Raw genomic sequence first — 15,637 nt, forward strand, 5'->3', positions numbered from 1 at the left:
CAGAGGACCTAATGCTTGCTGCTCTAATCTGTATGAGTTTGTGTGAGCTTTGCAGCTCAGGTCCACCCATGAAATCCACTTTACCCTCCCAGATAGGTCTGTGTGTTCCCTCAGATCGCTTCTTTTATGCCTAGCATCTCTGGGTCTACAGCTTGTAGCTTTGCTATCATTTATTTAATGGTTAGTATTCACATAAAAGTGAATTTCTCTTTCTGGGCCTGGGTTACCTCATTTTCACTGATTAGGGAGTTGTTCAGTTTCCAGGAGTTTAAGCTTTCTGTTGTTTTGCTATGCAGTTTTAATCTGTGGGTCTGATACGATACAAGGAGTTTTCTTGTATCTATCGAGACTTGTTTTGTGTCTAAGAATATGATCACTTGGAAAAAGTTTTGTGAGATGCAAAGAAAAAAGTATGTTCTTTTGTATTTGGGTGAAATGTTCTGTGAATATCTGTTGGGTCCTTTTGGTTTATAACATCTGTTGGCTCCATTGTTTCTGTTTAGTTTTTGTCTGGATGCCATGTCTGTTGGAGAGAGCTGGGTATTGAAGTGTCCACCATCAGTGCAGGAGGTCCCTGTATGGCCTGCAGCAGTGGTTCACAGCCTTTGGTGACCTTGCATGTAGGCCATGGATGTTAAAAACTAAAAGTATCGTCTTGGTGGTGCTTTCCTCTGATGAGTGTGTAGTGCCCTTCCTTATCACTTCTGGTAAGTTTTAGTTTGAAGTCTACTTTATTAGATACTAAAATGGCGTCATCAGCTTGCTTCTTAGGTCCATTTGCTTGGAATATCTTATTCCAATCCTTTACCCTGAGGTAATGTCTATCCTTGATGTTGAAGTGTGTTTCTTGGATGCAGCAGAAGAATAGATCCTGTTTTGCATTTATTCTTTTTTTTTTTTTTTTTTTTTTTTTTTTTTTTTTTTTTTTTTTTTTTTTGAGACAGGGTTTCTCTGTGGTTTTGGAGCCTGTCCTGGAACTAGCTCTTATAGACCAGGCTGGTCTCGAACTCACAGAGATCCGCCTGCTGCATTTATTCTTTTAGTCTGTGTCGTGTGTGTGTGTGTTTTACCTACATGAATGTCGTCTGACAGTGTCAGATGCCCTGGAACTGGAGTTACAGACAGTTGTGAGCTGCCATGTAGGTGTTGGGACTTGAACCCTGGCCCTTGGAAGAACAACCAGCGCACTTAATTGCTGGCCATCTCTCCAGTTCCTATTATGTGTCCTTTTATTAGGGAATTGAGATAATTAATATTGAGAGATAGCAATGACCAAAGATTGTTGCTTCCTGTTATTTTGGTGGTGGTGGTTGTGTATGTGTTTTCCCTTCCTTTGATTTTGAATAAAAATTATTCCCTGTGTTTTCATGGTCGTAGGTAACCTGCTTAGGGTGGAGTTTTCCTTCTAGCACCTTCTGTAGTATTGGATTTGTAGATAAATGTTGCTTAAATTTGGCTATATTGTGGAATATCTTATTTTCACCATCTATGATTGAAATTTTTGCTGGGTATAGTAGTTTGTCTGGACAGGCATCTGTGTCTCTTAGATTCTGCAGCACATCTGTCTAGGCCCGTCTGGCTTTTAGAGCCTCCATTGAGAAGTCAGGTGTGGTTCTAATAGGTCTGCCTTTGTATGTTACTTGGTCTTTACCTTGCAGCCTTTGATATTCTTTTTAGTGTTTTTATGTGGCAAGGAGACTTCTTTTCTGGTCCAGTCTATTGGTGTTTTGTACCTTTATAACCATCTCCTTCTTTAGGTTAGGAATTTTTTTCTTCTATGTTTGTTTTTGGTTTTGCTTTTCAAGACGAAGTTTCTCTGTGTAGCCCGGGCTGTCCTGGAACTCACTTTGTAGACCAGGCTGGCCTCAAACTCACAAAGATCTGCCTTCCTCTGCCTCCTGAGTGCTGGGATAAAAGGTGTGCACCACCACTGCCTGGCTCTTCTGTTATTTTGTTGAAAATATTTTTCTGGGCCTTTGAGCTGGGTTTCTTCTTCCCCTATTCCTATTATTCTTAGATTTGGTTTTTGATAGTATCACTGATTTCCTGGCTGTTTTGTGTCAGAAGTTTTAGATCTAACATTTTTTTAATTGATGTATCCATTTTTTTCTGTTTTATCTTCAGCACCTGAGACTCTTCCATCTCTTGTATTCTTTTGGTGAAGCTTGCTTCTGTAGTTGTTGGATGAATTCCCAAAAGTTTTTCAATTCCAGAATTCCCTAAGTTTTAGTTTGCTTGGGGGATTGGATCTGGGGAAATCCTGAGGTGAAGCTTTGCCTACTTTTCATTTTCAGTTATTCAGTTTTATGAAATTACTGAGAAAAAATTCCTATGTGGAATGCACTTGGTGAGACGAGAACTATAAACTAACTATGTATTCATCATGTTCGTGTGACTTACCTTCCACGTTTAGTTATAATCTTTAGCTAAAAATAAACATTTATTTAATTTTTAAATGTTACTGAGACAGTTCTTCCCAGGCTGGCCTGAAGCTCATGGTGTGGCCCAAGCTGTCCTCACACTTTATGCTCCTGCTGCTGCTGCCTCATGAATGCTGGGACTGCAGGTGTGCGCTGCGGGCCTGGCTAATGTTAACTTTTTTACAGAGATCCGCCTGTCCCTGCCTCCCAAGTGCTGGGATTAAAGGTGTGCGCCACCACCACCCAGGGGGTCAATTTCCAGAGTCTTTTTGTTACCACAGTGGCTTTAGGAATATAAATAGGATTTGCACTGTGTGTGCAGTACCCGTGCAGGCCAGAAGAGGGCATCAGAGTCCCTCCCTCCCCCCGAAAATGGTGTTAAAGATGGTGGTGAGCCACAGTGTGTGTGCTGGGCATTAACCTGTGTCCTCTAGAAGAGCAGCCAGCACTCTTAACCACGAGGCCATTTCTCTGACTCCCCACAGTGGCTTCCGGAACACATGTGAAGTTGCTCAGTACTAGGTGCATTACCTCCCATAGGAGATAGCTCAGACTGCTGCCAGTGTTTTCGTCCTATGTAAGAATCCTCAGAGGTCTGGTTGAAGGATTATCTCTTTCACAAATGCCACAGTATCTGCAGTATCCTGCCCACATCCTCCTGGGTGCTTGAAATCATCCCTATGTTGCTGTACCCAACACTGGGTAAATCTTACGTAAGAAAACTCCTGAAAGTATTCAGAATAGGCTGTTTTCCAGATAGTGTGAGTCTGCTCTTGGTTGAATCCTTTTCTATGAACCAGTGTTGTGACTGTGACTTCATCGGCTTCACAGCTGAATGTGAGAGTAAGGTTAAGACATGCAGGGCTGGAGAGATGGCCGAGAACACTGGCTGCTCTTCAGAGGACCCAGGTTCCATTCCCAGCACCCACATGGCAGCTCACAACTGTCTGTACCTCCTGTTCCAGGGCATCCAACACCCTCCCAGATACATACATGCAGGCGAAACAGCAATGCACATAATACAAATAAATTTAGAAAAGAGCTAAGACAGAACAGCAACATTTCTGTATATTACCTATGTTCTCAATCATGGCTATACAACTAAATCCCACCCTAGAATTCAAACCCACTTATGTGTACAATATTGCCATTACTTAAGTTTCTACAATGCCCTTGTAAGTGGTGAGGTTTGTGAAGGCCATGTGGGTGGTGGGGTGTCAAATCATGGCCTGCTGACTGATGGTTATTATCAGCCTCGAGGTAAATGTGATCTTAAAGCCGTTTGTCTTGTTTTCAAACACTGAATTGGGAGGGGTGGATAGTGCATGTGCCGTGACACACATGGGAGTGGAGGGGTGAGTACTGTATGTGTATCATGGTACACACATGGGATTGGAAGGGATGGACAGCTCACGTACCATGGCACGTGTACAGAGGTACAATTTCTAAGTAAGTGGTGGTTTCCTCCAGCTGGGTGTGGTGGCTTACACTGTTAATCCCTTAATCCCAGAGGCAGGTGGATCTGACTTCCATCCAGGGCAGCCAGTGAAATCCTGTCTAAGAGAAAAAGAGGAGCTAGTTTTCTCCTGCCATATAGGTCCTGGGAATGAGCGCCTTCACTCACTGGCCCCAGGTTTCAGATGGTAGAAAATATAGGTAAAAGTAGTACTTTATTAGTACCTGTCAAGATCTCTGACTTAGGCTGGCCTCAAACTCAGTGTAGCCAAGAACGATGTTGAACTGACTCCACGCCAACGTCTCCCCAGTGTTGGTTACAGGCATGCGCCACTGTGTCTGCTCCATGCAGCTCCAGCGCTCGGACCCTGTATGCTAGACAGACATCCCAGTCACGTTCTCTCGCTTCTGCACTCACGGCTACCGTGGGTTTGTCTGAGGGGGTCTTACTGGGTGGGTTTTCCTAGTGTCACTGCGGGCATTCAGCCGAAGGGAGGCGGTGGTTGCACAACAGTTACTGACAGCCGGTGCACAGCTCGCTTTGAGTCGGGCGATCAGACATACCGGGGTCTCCAAATACAGTTTTAAGCTCGTCAGTGTATTTTCCTTTGGTATCTACTTAATATTTTTTTAAGCTTTAATATTCTCTAAAGGTATAAAATCTGTGCCAAGATAAAATTCATCTGCTATTTTAGTGTGACCCAGAAGTTAATTCTGTCCACTCCCTAGCCACTGTGGTGCACCAGTTTCTGCAGTCCCCTCCGTATGCTGCTGATTAGGGGCCAACCAACTAGGGCAGTGTTTCCCTGCTGCTGCAGCTCAGCAAGACGTCGAAGGGCTTTGATCTAGGTGGGGCTTTCCTCAGATCCCCTTGACTCCATGCCTACTTTGTGCGTGGTTCCCACGGGCCAGAAGCCTTCCCTTTGCCTTTCCAAATGAGTGCAGAACAACTGTTTTGCTTTGGAGTCTAATAGGACTAGTGTTCTGGTCTTTGCAGAGTTCTCGGAAAGGGGCCACCTCCTCTCTGCACCCTTAGAGGTGAGCAGCGCCCAGCTGCACTGAGCACTGAGACGGGGAAGAACGCTTGAGTACTGCACGGGTCCACGCATGTGCGCTTCCTCCGTTGCTCACCACCCTCCACACCGGGGTGCACAAAGATGCTCCAGATAAACCAGCTCGATTTCTGTTGTCTGAGTGGAGACAGCATTTAAAAAGGCTTTTTTTCGGGCGGGGGCAGAGGGAGGCAGGGTTTTCTGTAGTGGCTCGGTTGACTTCTGAGACATTGAAGGTGGAGTTAGACGGGACTTGTGCCCTCTTCAGCAGCACTTGCAGTAAAACTGGAGCGATACAGAGATGAGCACGGGCTCTGCAAGCGCGACACAAACGTGCAGAAAGTGTTCCGTATTTTTAACAAATACCTAACTTTAAAAGCAAATGTGTGCTAATTTTAAAAGCAAAATTTTTGAATAAGAGGAAGAAAGGTGCTTATTTCGCATCAACCTGAGGAGATTGTTTTGGTTTTATTTCTTGGAACTAAAGTAAATTTTATTAATGAGCTTAGTAGGGACCCAGGTAGTTCTGTGCCATACCCAGATGTGTAACGTGCAGCCCCAGATCTTGGGAGGGGAAGGCAAGAGGATTTGGACTTCAAGGTCATCCTCAGCCAAAGAAGATTTTGGGCTCATTCCTGACTACACTGAAACCCTGTCTAAACAAAAAATAATAATAAAATATGGCATAATAGTAGCTGTCAGAGCTCTTGTAATGCTGAACCATTGTTTCACGGTAGCATCATAAAGTTAATGACAGGATGCCATCACAGTTGCTAAATATTCCTAAAAAAATCAAAAACTTCCAGAAACTGGCAAATAAAACTGAATTTCCCAGTTGTGTGTGGAATGAGCTGTTGCTTTTTGGTTTTTATTTTCATTTAGACAGCTCAGGTAGGCTCAGAACTCACAAGGTCTTCCCTGTGTACATCTGAAGCTGGAGGCCCTGTGCATAACCCGGCATAAAGTAAAATAATAATTAAAAAAAAGTAGGGCTGGAGAGAAGGCTCAGTGGTAAAGTGCTTGTACAAGCTTGAGAACCCTATTTCAGGACTTCAGAACTCAAGCAAAAAGTCGGCCAGTGCATGCTGGCCAGACAGTCTAGCCAATCAGGGAGCTCCCGGGTCCAGTCAAAGACCCTGCTTCAAAAAACAAACATGGGGGGTGCAAGATAGATGTGATCAAATGTATTATTTATACATAGTAAAGTTCTCAATTAGAACTATAAACCCGGGAGAAACAACTGAGGAGATACCAAGGTTGACCTCTGGTCTCTACACAAACATGTCCACACACACACACAATTAAAGAAGGAAGAGGGATGCCCAGGGCCGTGCAGCACAGTGATGAGAGTGCTTGAGGCTGTGAGGAAAGAGACAACAAGCAGAGCCATTACTCAGACGGCAGGCAGGCAAGTCAGTTTGACATTTATTGGCTAAAGGACAGCTGCCATCCATTCTCCCACCGTGGCCCTGCTGCTCCCGCTGAAGGGAAAGCACGCGTACAGTGCCACGTGAAACCTTGGCTCTCTGTTTAGAGAAAAAGTTTCTTTGTACACAGAATTGTTTTGTCCTGAGGAATCGTGGGGAACAGCCACTGACAGTTCTCGGAAGGCTGCGTGGTTCGCGACGTCTTTGGCTTGCCCGCCATTCCGGCCTTGCCTGGCAGTTGTCCTCAGCTGTCTGACATCTTGTCGAGGATCAGGAGAGGGGCAAGGATTCTCGCTCTGTTCGTTTCCACAATGCAGCCGTTCAGCAGCATCTCATCCAAAATGATGTGAACTTTATCCAAATTAAACATTATCTAGGCTATATTAAGGAAATTAGTTTGAGAATTTAGCAAACCTAAATAGTAACATGGCTTAGCCTGGCATTTTCCTGGTAAATAGGCCCAAGCATGAGTTTTGTTTGTTTTTAAACCCTTATTAGAGATTACCTTCATATATATGTACACACCTAGATTCATCTTGGCTAAAGCAAGTTCAATAAACAGATATTGAAATGAAACAGCTCCTTCAATTATGTTTATGTATGTATGTGTGTATGTATGTTTGTGTATGATTTGTGCTCCGGATGGAACTCATGGCCTCGCACGCGAGGCGGTACTCCAGCACTCAACACCCCATCCAGAACAGCACATTTTGTAAACCAGAGTGGGCTAGAATGTAAATGCCAGAGCACACAGCAAGTAACATTTCAGCAAGAAAATGACTTGACCTGAGTAACACACAGAGCCCACTGAACGCTCACGGTGCTCAGGGCCCTGTGATGAATGCACTCATCTATTTCCACAGTCTTCTCTGCAATCCTCCGTTACTCAGAAGCAAATGGGAAAAGCCAGAGCTGGGCTGCACACTGACCGCTCCGGTCTCAGGCTTCTCGTGAGCCTAAGGCTCCAAGTCAACACGGTCTCTCAGCCCCCAGGGCGCTACCTACCCACAAGCACCCTTCTTGGCCTGCACCTCAGCTGTCTTCTTTGCTAGGCAGAAGAAAAACAGTGCAGAGGAGAAAGGAATAAAGGAGAGGAGACATGCTAACTAAACTCGCCCAAGGACGAAAGTTCCGAGTTTCACACATGGAGAGTTCCAACCCTTGAATTATGAAGGCTTTACTTGGTGGAGCACTTTCTGGAAAACCAGTCTCTGTGGGGGAAGAAGAGGGCACTCAGAAACCAGGAAGAGTCATATTCTGAGAACCCATTCATCTGGGTAGCACTGGAGCAAGATGGCTGCAACGCTTGAACGTTTCTTAATTTTACATTCGAAACCTGAGATTCTGGTTTTAAAGAGCTGGTTTGACAAGGCTCATAGGTATGGATGAGTCCATTCTATCTTGATTGAAGGTTAGAGAGTTAGAATTTCTGTTCCTTCAAGGTTATTGTCAACAGGTGTGGCTAATAATCAGACCTGGTATTTCAGGTATTGAGAAGTAGTTATGTTTCTATCAACCAGGTTCCTGCTCCCTTAGGAAAACAGCTATGGATTCCACCCAGGGGGTGCTTAGCCTGCAGAACGGTCTTGGGTGTGACCGTTACCTGTCTTGTTCTGGCAATAGACAGTTTAACTAAGAATGTAGCCTGAATTCCTTCAACTGGTCTGTTCATTCCTTGTAGCATGTGAGTTTAGTTTTTTTTTTTTTTTTTATTGTTGTTGTTTGTTTCTTTCTTTTAAATCTCACTCCTACCTTTTGGGGTGGGGTATTTAGGCAAATGGAATTAAACACAAGTGAATTCAGTATTCACTGGAACTCCCCCTCAGTACTATCCTACGCTTCTGATTTATTATTTTCACTCGGGTCTTCATTCTTCTTATTTTTCTGGTCCCCATGCCTCTGCCCTAACAAGTGGCATCCTTGTGGAAGCTGGTCTCCCGACACTGGCTGAAAAGAAACAGCTGATTCAAATAGACAAACTTCATTCAACAAATGGGTGATTGATTAAACATACCGGTGAATTTGTAATTATGAATCTTTACAAAACAAATCATAACCCGATTTTGTTCAATTCCTGATGATGGCCAAAGTCTCTCTCTGTTGTGTTTGTTCAGTGAAGTCTGTCTACAGAGAATGACTTTCGAGTTCCATCAAACTCTTAACATCTCATTAAGTTCTCTGTAAATAGCTTGCTAGCAGGAGCCGATGGGAACTGTCCTTAAGTGACCCAGAAAAAAAAAAAGCTTTGCTCTGATATACCTATTAATAATGTCTTCCAATTATATAGGTGATTGCTTTGTCCCAGCCAAAGTAGGACTGGAAGGAATGTTAGGCTCAACCCTGCTCATCAGAGCCCAGACAAAGTGGCAACGCAGTCAGGCAAAAGCAAGAGCTGAGGGGCTGGGGATGCGGCTCAGTTGCCAGAGCTAGCCTAGCAGCACGAGGTCCTGTGCTTGATTTCCAGCACCCCGTAAATAAGGTGTAGGAACGCATACCTGTGGTCTCAGCTCTCGGCAGGTGAGGCCAGGAGGATCAGGAGGCCAAGGTCATTTTTGCCTTCTCGGCAATTAGAGGTCTGCCTGGGATACATAACGGCCTGTCTCAGAAATAGAGATTGAGCAGCACAGAGAGCCGAATGGACAAGACCCCCGAGCCATCGGGAGGTACTGAGGGCAGTGGAGGCCTAGCTACAGATCCTATTTGACATATGTGGAAACTTAATTTTCTCTCTTTAATTGGCTCTCTGGTCAACCTGTCCCATCTTCAGCAAATAAATGACCATTGTTCAGGTGTCCCCTTGAACCTGACTGTTTTGAAATTCGAATCGGTATTGCTGAATCATATCAACCACTGGTACCACCACATTCAAGGACAAGGTCCTTGTGCAAGCCTGACTTCCCCAGCCTCCTGGAAACACGAGTTAGTCGGTGAGGTCATTCTGTACCCTAATAATCACCCAGCTGTTCATGAACAAACCATAGACCAGAACCTAATGCAAAGCAAAGGCCTGAAAGCTGATGCCCCCCCTAAATCACATGACTACTTTAAAATAAAAATCCAGCTGTCCAGATCTTGATTTGGTTCATGAGCAACTTGTACACATGGGTGGAGCCAAGATCAGTGGCATCTGGGCCATATGCCAAGGACCAAAAGAGTATCACATCTGCCACACCTCAAGGCACTAGACACAGGCAAGTACTTTAGCACTGTCTGAACAGGAGGAAGCAGGAAGAAATTGGACTGCGGTCCATTGATTCAAGTGACCTGGGAGAGAACTTCCTTCAGACTGGGTTGAACATGACCAACCCCCAAAACTACAAACACCTTCTCAAGGAGCACATTTACTAAATCTCATGTTTCCCAACTGAACCCCAAGAACCTTGTGGGGTGTCTATGGAAGGCAGGCTGGGCTGGGGCTGCAGAGGCGCCCTACACAAGAACGCTCATCTCTGCCTCCTAAAACATGTTTCGCACAGGGTGTCTTCATTTATTTTCCTCGACACAGGATCTTAGGTGGTCTGCCTGGCCTTGACCTTGTTATGAAGCTGAAGATGGCCCTGAACTCCTGATCCACCTACCTCTACCTTCTTCCCAGTGCTGGAATACAGGTGGGAACCCTACGTGGTGGTCGTACCCAGCCCTACATGGTCTTTTAATACCAATATGATGGGTTAATTGTCCTTTAATAAGTGAGAGAACAGAGCAAACCAGAGTCAAGTGAAACTTTCAGAACTGGCCCAGCCCAGACACAAAATTGGCTAACTGTGTGAACCAAGAGATGGCTCAGCAGTTACCAGCACACACGGCAGCTCACAGCCATCTCTAACTCCAGTTCCAGGAGATCTGACACCCTCGTCTGAATTCCTTGGGCACTAGTCATGCATGAGACACACAGGCATACATACAGACAAAACACCCATACACATAAAATAAGTCTAAAAACTGGTTTAAGTATGAACGTCTGGGTCTGTCTGTACTTCTTCCTCACTTTCTTTCTTTCTTTGCTGGGACTGAACCCAGAGTCTTAGGAAGGCTAGGCTGGAGGTGTCCCAGTGAACCACAGGAGGACAAGTAAACCCTAACTCCTTTTGCTTCTCATAACTTGCTGTTACGGTGTTTTTTTGTTTGTTTGTTTGTTTGTTTGTTGTTTTTTGAGACAGGGTTTCTCTGTAACTTTGGAGCCTGTCCTGGAACTCGCTCTGTAGAACAGACTGGCCTCAAACTCACAAAGATCCACCTGCGTCTGCCTCCCGAGTGCTGGGATTAAAGGCGTGCGCCACCCCCACCCAGCCCAGGAAGGCTTCCACCCAGCACTGCAAAGACTGTGGGCTGTGAACGCTGGCAGAGCCAGGGGCAAGGGCGGCAGTGCTTGTTTCAACCCTGTGGCTCTAGAGCCCAGTCCCGAAAGCAGTCGCTGAAATCGCAGCTTCTGTGGCGCTGAGAGTGGACTGCAGCATATTGCCCTCCCCTCGGGAGCGGGAACTCGAGTGGCGCCTCATGGATCACTGCTTCCCTGCCGCGAGACTCTCTGTAGAAGCCCTCAGGGACAGATGGCTGAGGAGAGCCATGTGTGAGGCAAGTGAGTCTTGGGTTTTGAATTTGCCATTTTCAGATGGTTCAAGGGATAGTAACATTTTAAGTTCCTCTGAACTGAAATACACAACATGGTGAGGAAAGAAAGGTGAAATGAAAGTAAGGGGGGCAGGTGTGGTGGCGCACACCTTTAATCCCAGCACCTGGAGGCAGAGGCAGGTGCAACTCTGAGAGCGAGATCAGCCAGGGCCACCTAGTGAGTCTCTGTCTCAAGAAACAAACAAACACAACAAAAAGGTAAAGGATGAGAAAAAAACAAATTGTGGGTCGTGGTGGGGAAAATAAGTTGCAACTAGAAAGCTGACCGTTCCAGGAGTCTACAAAGACCAACACAGCTGCCCTCTCTGCACTACACACTGGTTAGCATAAGCTACTCCACCACAACCAGCAGAGCCCTGGTCTGCACCGTGCTGCTTCCTTATCTGACAGCTGGACATGGAAGAAGCCCTTCCTGAGGTGTCAGGGTCCCTGGAGCCGTGAGCCCCATCCAGGCTGAGAGGGTGTTTCAGCTCCTCTCGTCTAATTGTTCCTCGATGCGATGCGACAGGGAGCTAGTGGAAGGCCAGAGCGGGTCTTGTTTTAACTCCAGTAGCGTCTGCTAGCTCTTGCCGTTCTCATGACTTTTAAAGTATTTTTTTTAAAAAGCTTTCTTACTTCCCTGTCCAATTAGGAACAGATCTATTTTGAATTGCTTTCAATGGCTTCATTAAGACAGAATGAATATCACAGGGCTAGGGAGATGTCTCTGTGGTTAAGAGCCCCTCCTGTAAATTTGGGTTCGATTCCCAGCATCTGTATCTCTAGATCAGGGGACCCGACCCCCTGTTCTGTCCTCCAAGAACACCAGGCACAGACACACATGGCACAGAACTCCTCCACACATAAAATAATTATTTAAAAAATGTCACAGACACTGTCTAGCCTCAGCTCTCTTGGGGCATAGATTTAGGTCACCGGCCACTAGAGGGCAACCACCTTTCCTCAAACACTGATTCTGCACAGTGGGACCTCTGTGCGCACACTGCAGGAAGCCCACACACATAAACATGCTGTGACCCGTGAACCTGTTACCTACTAGTATTATACACAAATAGTTGTAATTATTTCAGAGTTAAGTCTGATAAGTTTTCAAAAGATTTCCTTATCACTTTCAAGTGATAGGTAGATTTTTTAAAATAAAGTATTTTTTATGTTTATGTGCACGAGTGGGTTTATCTATTTATTTGCTTTTCAGACAGTGTCTCTTAGCATAGCACTGCCTGGTCTAGAATTCATTATGTAGACCAGGCTGGCCTGAAACTCACAGAAATCAACCTATCTCTGCCTCCTGAGTGCTGGGACTAAAGGTGTGTGCCACCTGTCCAGCCTGCTTATGTGTGTTTATGTGCACTACATGTGTCCGGGTGACTGAGGAGTCCAGAAGGGGGCGTTGGAACCCCTGGAACTGCAGTGATGGGCAGTTGGAAGCTGCCCGGTGTGGGTTCTCATAACCAAACTGGGGTTCTCAGAGCAACAAGTACTGTTAATCACAGAGCCATCTCTCTAGACCCGAAGTAGACTAGCAGGAAAAATAGTCTTAGAAGTCAACATCTTATACTTCTAGAGACTTCTCAAAAGCCAGTGAGTGCCTGCCCACCTCTGGGGTCCTGGGCATACTTGCTTTGTTGTAAGGTGTGGAACTGAACCCAGGGCCAAGCACAGACGGGGCAGGTGTCCGCCTCGGGCAGCATTCTCAGCCCCAGAGACAGTTTTGACTTAAAAGAGAGAAAGAAAGGAAGTTTCTATGCCATAAAAGGAAAGTTAGGCCACGTCTCTAACCCTCCAGGTCATCCCCCAGAATCCACCTTCCGTCATGAGGGGAATCTGGGTATTTACCCTGCAAGCTCAGTCTCCCTCAGAAAAGCACCTCTCCCTTGTGACACATGTTTTGAACAAACCTATCTGAGTAAGTTAAGTCAATATATAATAGGGTTTTGTTTTTTTTTGCCTCTGAAAAAAATTTATTGTGCCCTGAGGTTTTAGTAAAAAGTAACAGTGTGAATAAGCACATTGTCGTGGTAATTATGAAATTCTGACAACATCAGGCAGGTCACTGTCAGGTTGCTGAGCAATCTTTTCAAAGCTTTTCTCAGATTCCCCAAGCTCCACTCAATATTCGGCTGTGGGTCTCTGCCTCTTTGATGAAGACTGGACGAGGCGCCAATCTTTGAGCACAGCAGACCATCATCAGGAATCATGCCATTGCCTTTTTTGTGTGCTTGTCATGTTTGGATCTATTTTAGTATCTGGGCTATCCAGGAGCTGGATCCTGGCTAATAGTTATTTTTTTAAACATAGAATTTATTTTCATTTTATGTGCATCGATGTTTTACCTGCATTTATGTCTGTGTGAAGATGTCAGATCCCCTGGAACTGGAGTTACAGACAGGTGTGAGCTGCCATGTGGGTGCTGGGAATTGAACCCCAGTCCTCAGGGAGAGCAGTTAGTGCTCCTAACTGCTAAGCCAACTCTCCAGCCCAATGTAATAGCTATTTTTGAATACCACCACCTCCCTCGTTGCTTTGTTAGGAGAGAAAGAAAAAGGGATCTTACAGAGCATTGTCTCTGAAAGGGGGGGGGGCTGGGGGGATCTGCGAATCACCTGCTATGGGGCTGCCTCCGCAGGGTGGCTGGTGGTTGGTGTCCTGGGTTCTGCCAATCCACCCTTATGCATGCTGGTGCTTACCTGATTACACCTTGAGTGGGCTTTGCCACATAGTATGGGAAATGTTCTGAAAAAGGATACATCTAGTTCACTCTGAAAAAGAAAACAAAACATATGGTGAGAAGAGGACCCCAGACAGTCCTGTCCCCTGAGCAGACAGGGATGGCTCTGCCTCCAGCCTGGAGCAGCAACTGCTGGAGCCCAGGGTGGGAACCTGGAGCTGGAAACTGAAAATGGGGGGAAAGGAAAAGAAAGCTGCAGGTTAAGAGGATTTTTCGAGGTCAGAAAGTAGAGGGACAGCTGGACTTGGTGGCTCATGTCTGTAATTCTGGGAAGCTGAGGCAGGAGGATTGCCACAAACTCAGGCCTGTCTCAGTTAACAGAGTTAAGATCCTGTCTCAAAACACACACACACACACACACACACACACAAAGTAAGCAGGAGAATAATAAATTAAATCAACGTTTGTAGACAAGGGGTCATCTGACACACACACTCACCGGGAGCCACAGCCATGCCTTCGCATCCATTGATTTACTTCTAGTTTATCTTAGGGAGGCAGGGAACAGTGACAGAATAGTCAGCGTTATCAATGGCAAACTATCGATAACAACCCAAAATCTATCAAGGGGGGCATTAGCTAAGTAAATTATAGCCAGCAGTAATTGATGATGCAGATGTTTGATTAAAGCCATACAAGCTTGTGTATCTCAGAGGTATGGTGCACCTGCCATTTTTAATGCCCTACGGTTGATCTCTACACTACAAAAATTAAATAATATTGTTGGACAGCAGTGGCATGTACACACCTTTGATCCCAGCACTGGGGAGACAGAGGCCTGCAGATCTCTGTGAGTTCAAGGCCAGCCTGGTCTATGAAGTGAGTTCCAGAACAGCCAGAGCTGTTACACAGAGAAACCTTGTCTCGAAAAACAAAACAAAATAATAATAGTAATGATAATAACAATAATAAATGTTAAAAAGTGGTATGTAAAAAAAAAAAGTGGAGCTAGGCGATGGTGGTGCACGCCTTTAATCCCAGCACTCGGGAGGCAGAGGCAGGCAGATCTCTGTGAGTTAGAGACCAGCCTGGTCTACAAGAGCTAGTTCCAGGACAGGCTCCAAAACCACAGAGAAACCCTGTCTCGAAAAACCAAAAAAAAAAAAAAAAGTGGTATGTAGTTAATCATTTTATTCAGGGATTCCATACCCATTGATTCAACCAAGCACTCTGTGAAATCCTTGGAACAGCTGCTTGTATGAACATAGACACTTTTCACTCTGCCGTGACCTCTTAGGTGTGATTACTCACAAAGCATTCACTGTGTGCTAGGTGCTGTCAGCACTTAGATGAGTCAGTTTATGGCAGTGTGTATGTAGGCTATACGCACATACCAACCACTGTTCATGAGGGACTTAAACCTGTAGGGATTTGGTGTAGTGGGGGCCTGGAGCCCTTCTCCCAGCTCTGTCAGGGTTATCCTGTGGACAGATGTACGTACAAAATGTCCATTCCCACACTTACAGGTGCTGTGTTAAGTCGAAAGGGCAGATGTCCCTAATTGGTGTGCCAATTGAGGGTCTTCCACCCATCTTGAAGACATCGTATTGGGAGAGCACTTTCGGGTTCAGAGTAAACTTGAGATGAAGGTATAGAAATATCTCACATGCATAGCCTGCCCAGTCCCAGAGCGGGCTCTCTGGTCACAGGGAGGGGCTCTTGGTCACCCTGCTTGTTACAGGTCCCCCACGAGCTCACACTGGGCTGTCCTCTGGCCCGGCTGCGTCTGAATCTTAACAAATACAGAGTGCCACAGGTCCAGCCGCTTTTCCTCCTGCCCATCTGAACTTATTTTTGTCAATAAAATAGTCATGCAAAGGGAAGAGGAGATGGAAATGAGATCATGTGTGATGGACTTCAGTGTGGAGGGTGGGACAGGAAACCCCGCCGCCTCTTTCACTGGGAACCTCCAGAACTAACCGG

General features: G+C 45.6%; 1 protein-coding gene across 2 annotated transcripts in view; it reads right to left on the bottom strand.

Annotated features, from left to right (window-relative positions):
• Positions 1–6,340: 6,340 nt before the first annotated feature.
• The window catches only part of Ap4s1 (adaptor related protein complex 4 subunit sigma 1), a 38,915-nt gene continuing 29,618 nt past the window's right edge, over positions 6,341–15,637 (bottom strand). For both annotated transcript variants that reach the window (XM_057783210.1, XM_057783211.1), the window contains exons 5-6: positions 13,734–13,745; positions 6,341–6,727 (exon numbers count right to left, since the gene is read on the bottom strand). In XM_057783210.1, coding sequence (XP_057639193.1) covers positions 6,599–6,727; positions 13,734–13,745 — 141 coding nt within the window. In that variant the 3' untranslated portion in view covers positions 6,341–6,598. The remainder of the gene's footprint in view (positions 6,728–13,733; positions 13,746–15,637) is intronic.

This window comes from Chionomys nivalis, chromosome 10 (genome assembly GCF_950005125.1).
Source record: "Chionomys nivalis chromosome 10, mChiNiv1.1, whole genome shotgun sequence".
NCBI classification, from domain to species: Eukaryota; Metazoa; Chordata; class Mammalia; order Rodentia; family Cricetidae; genus Chionomys; species Chionomys nivalis.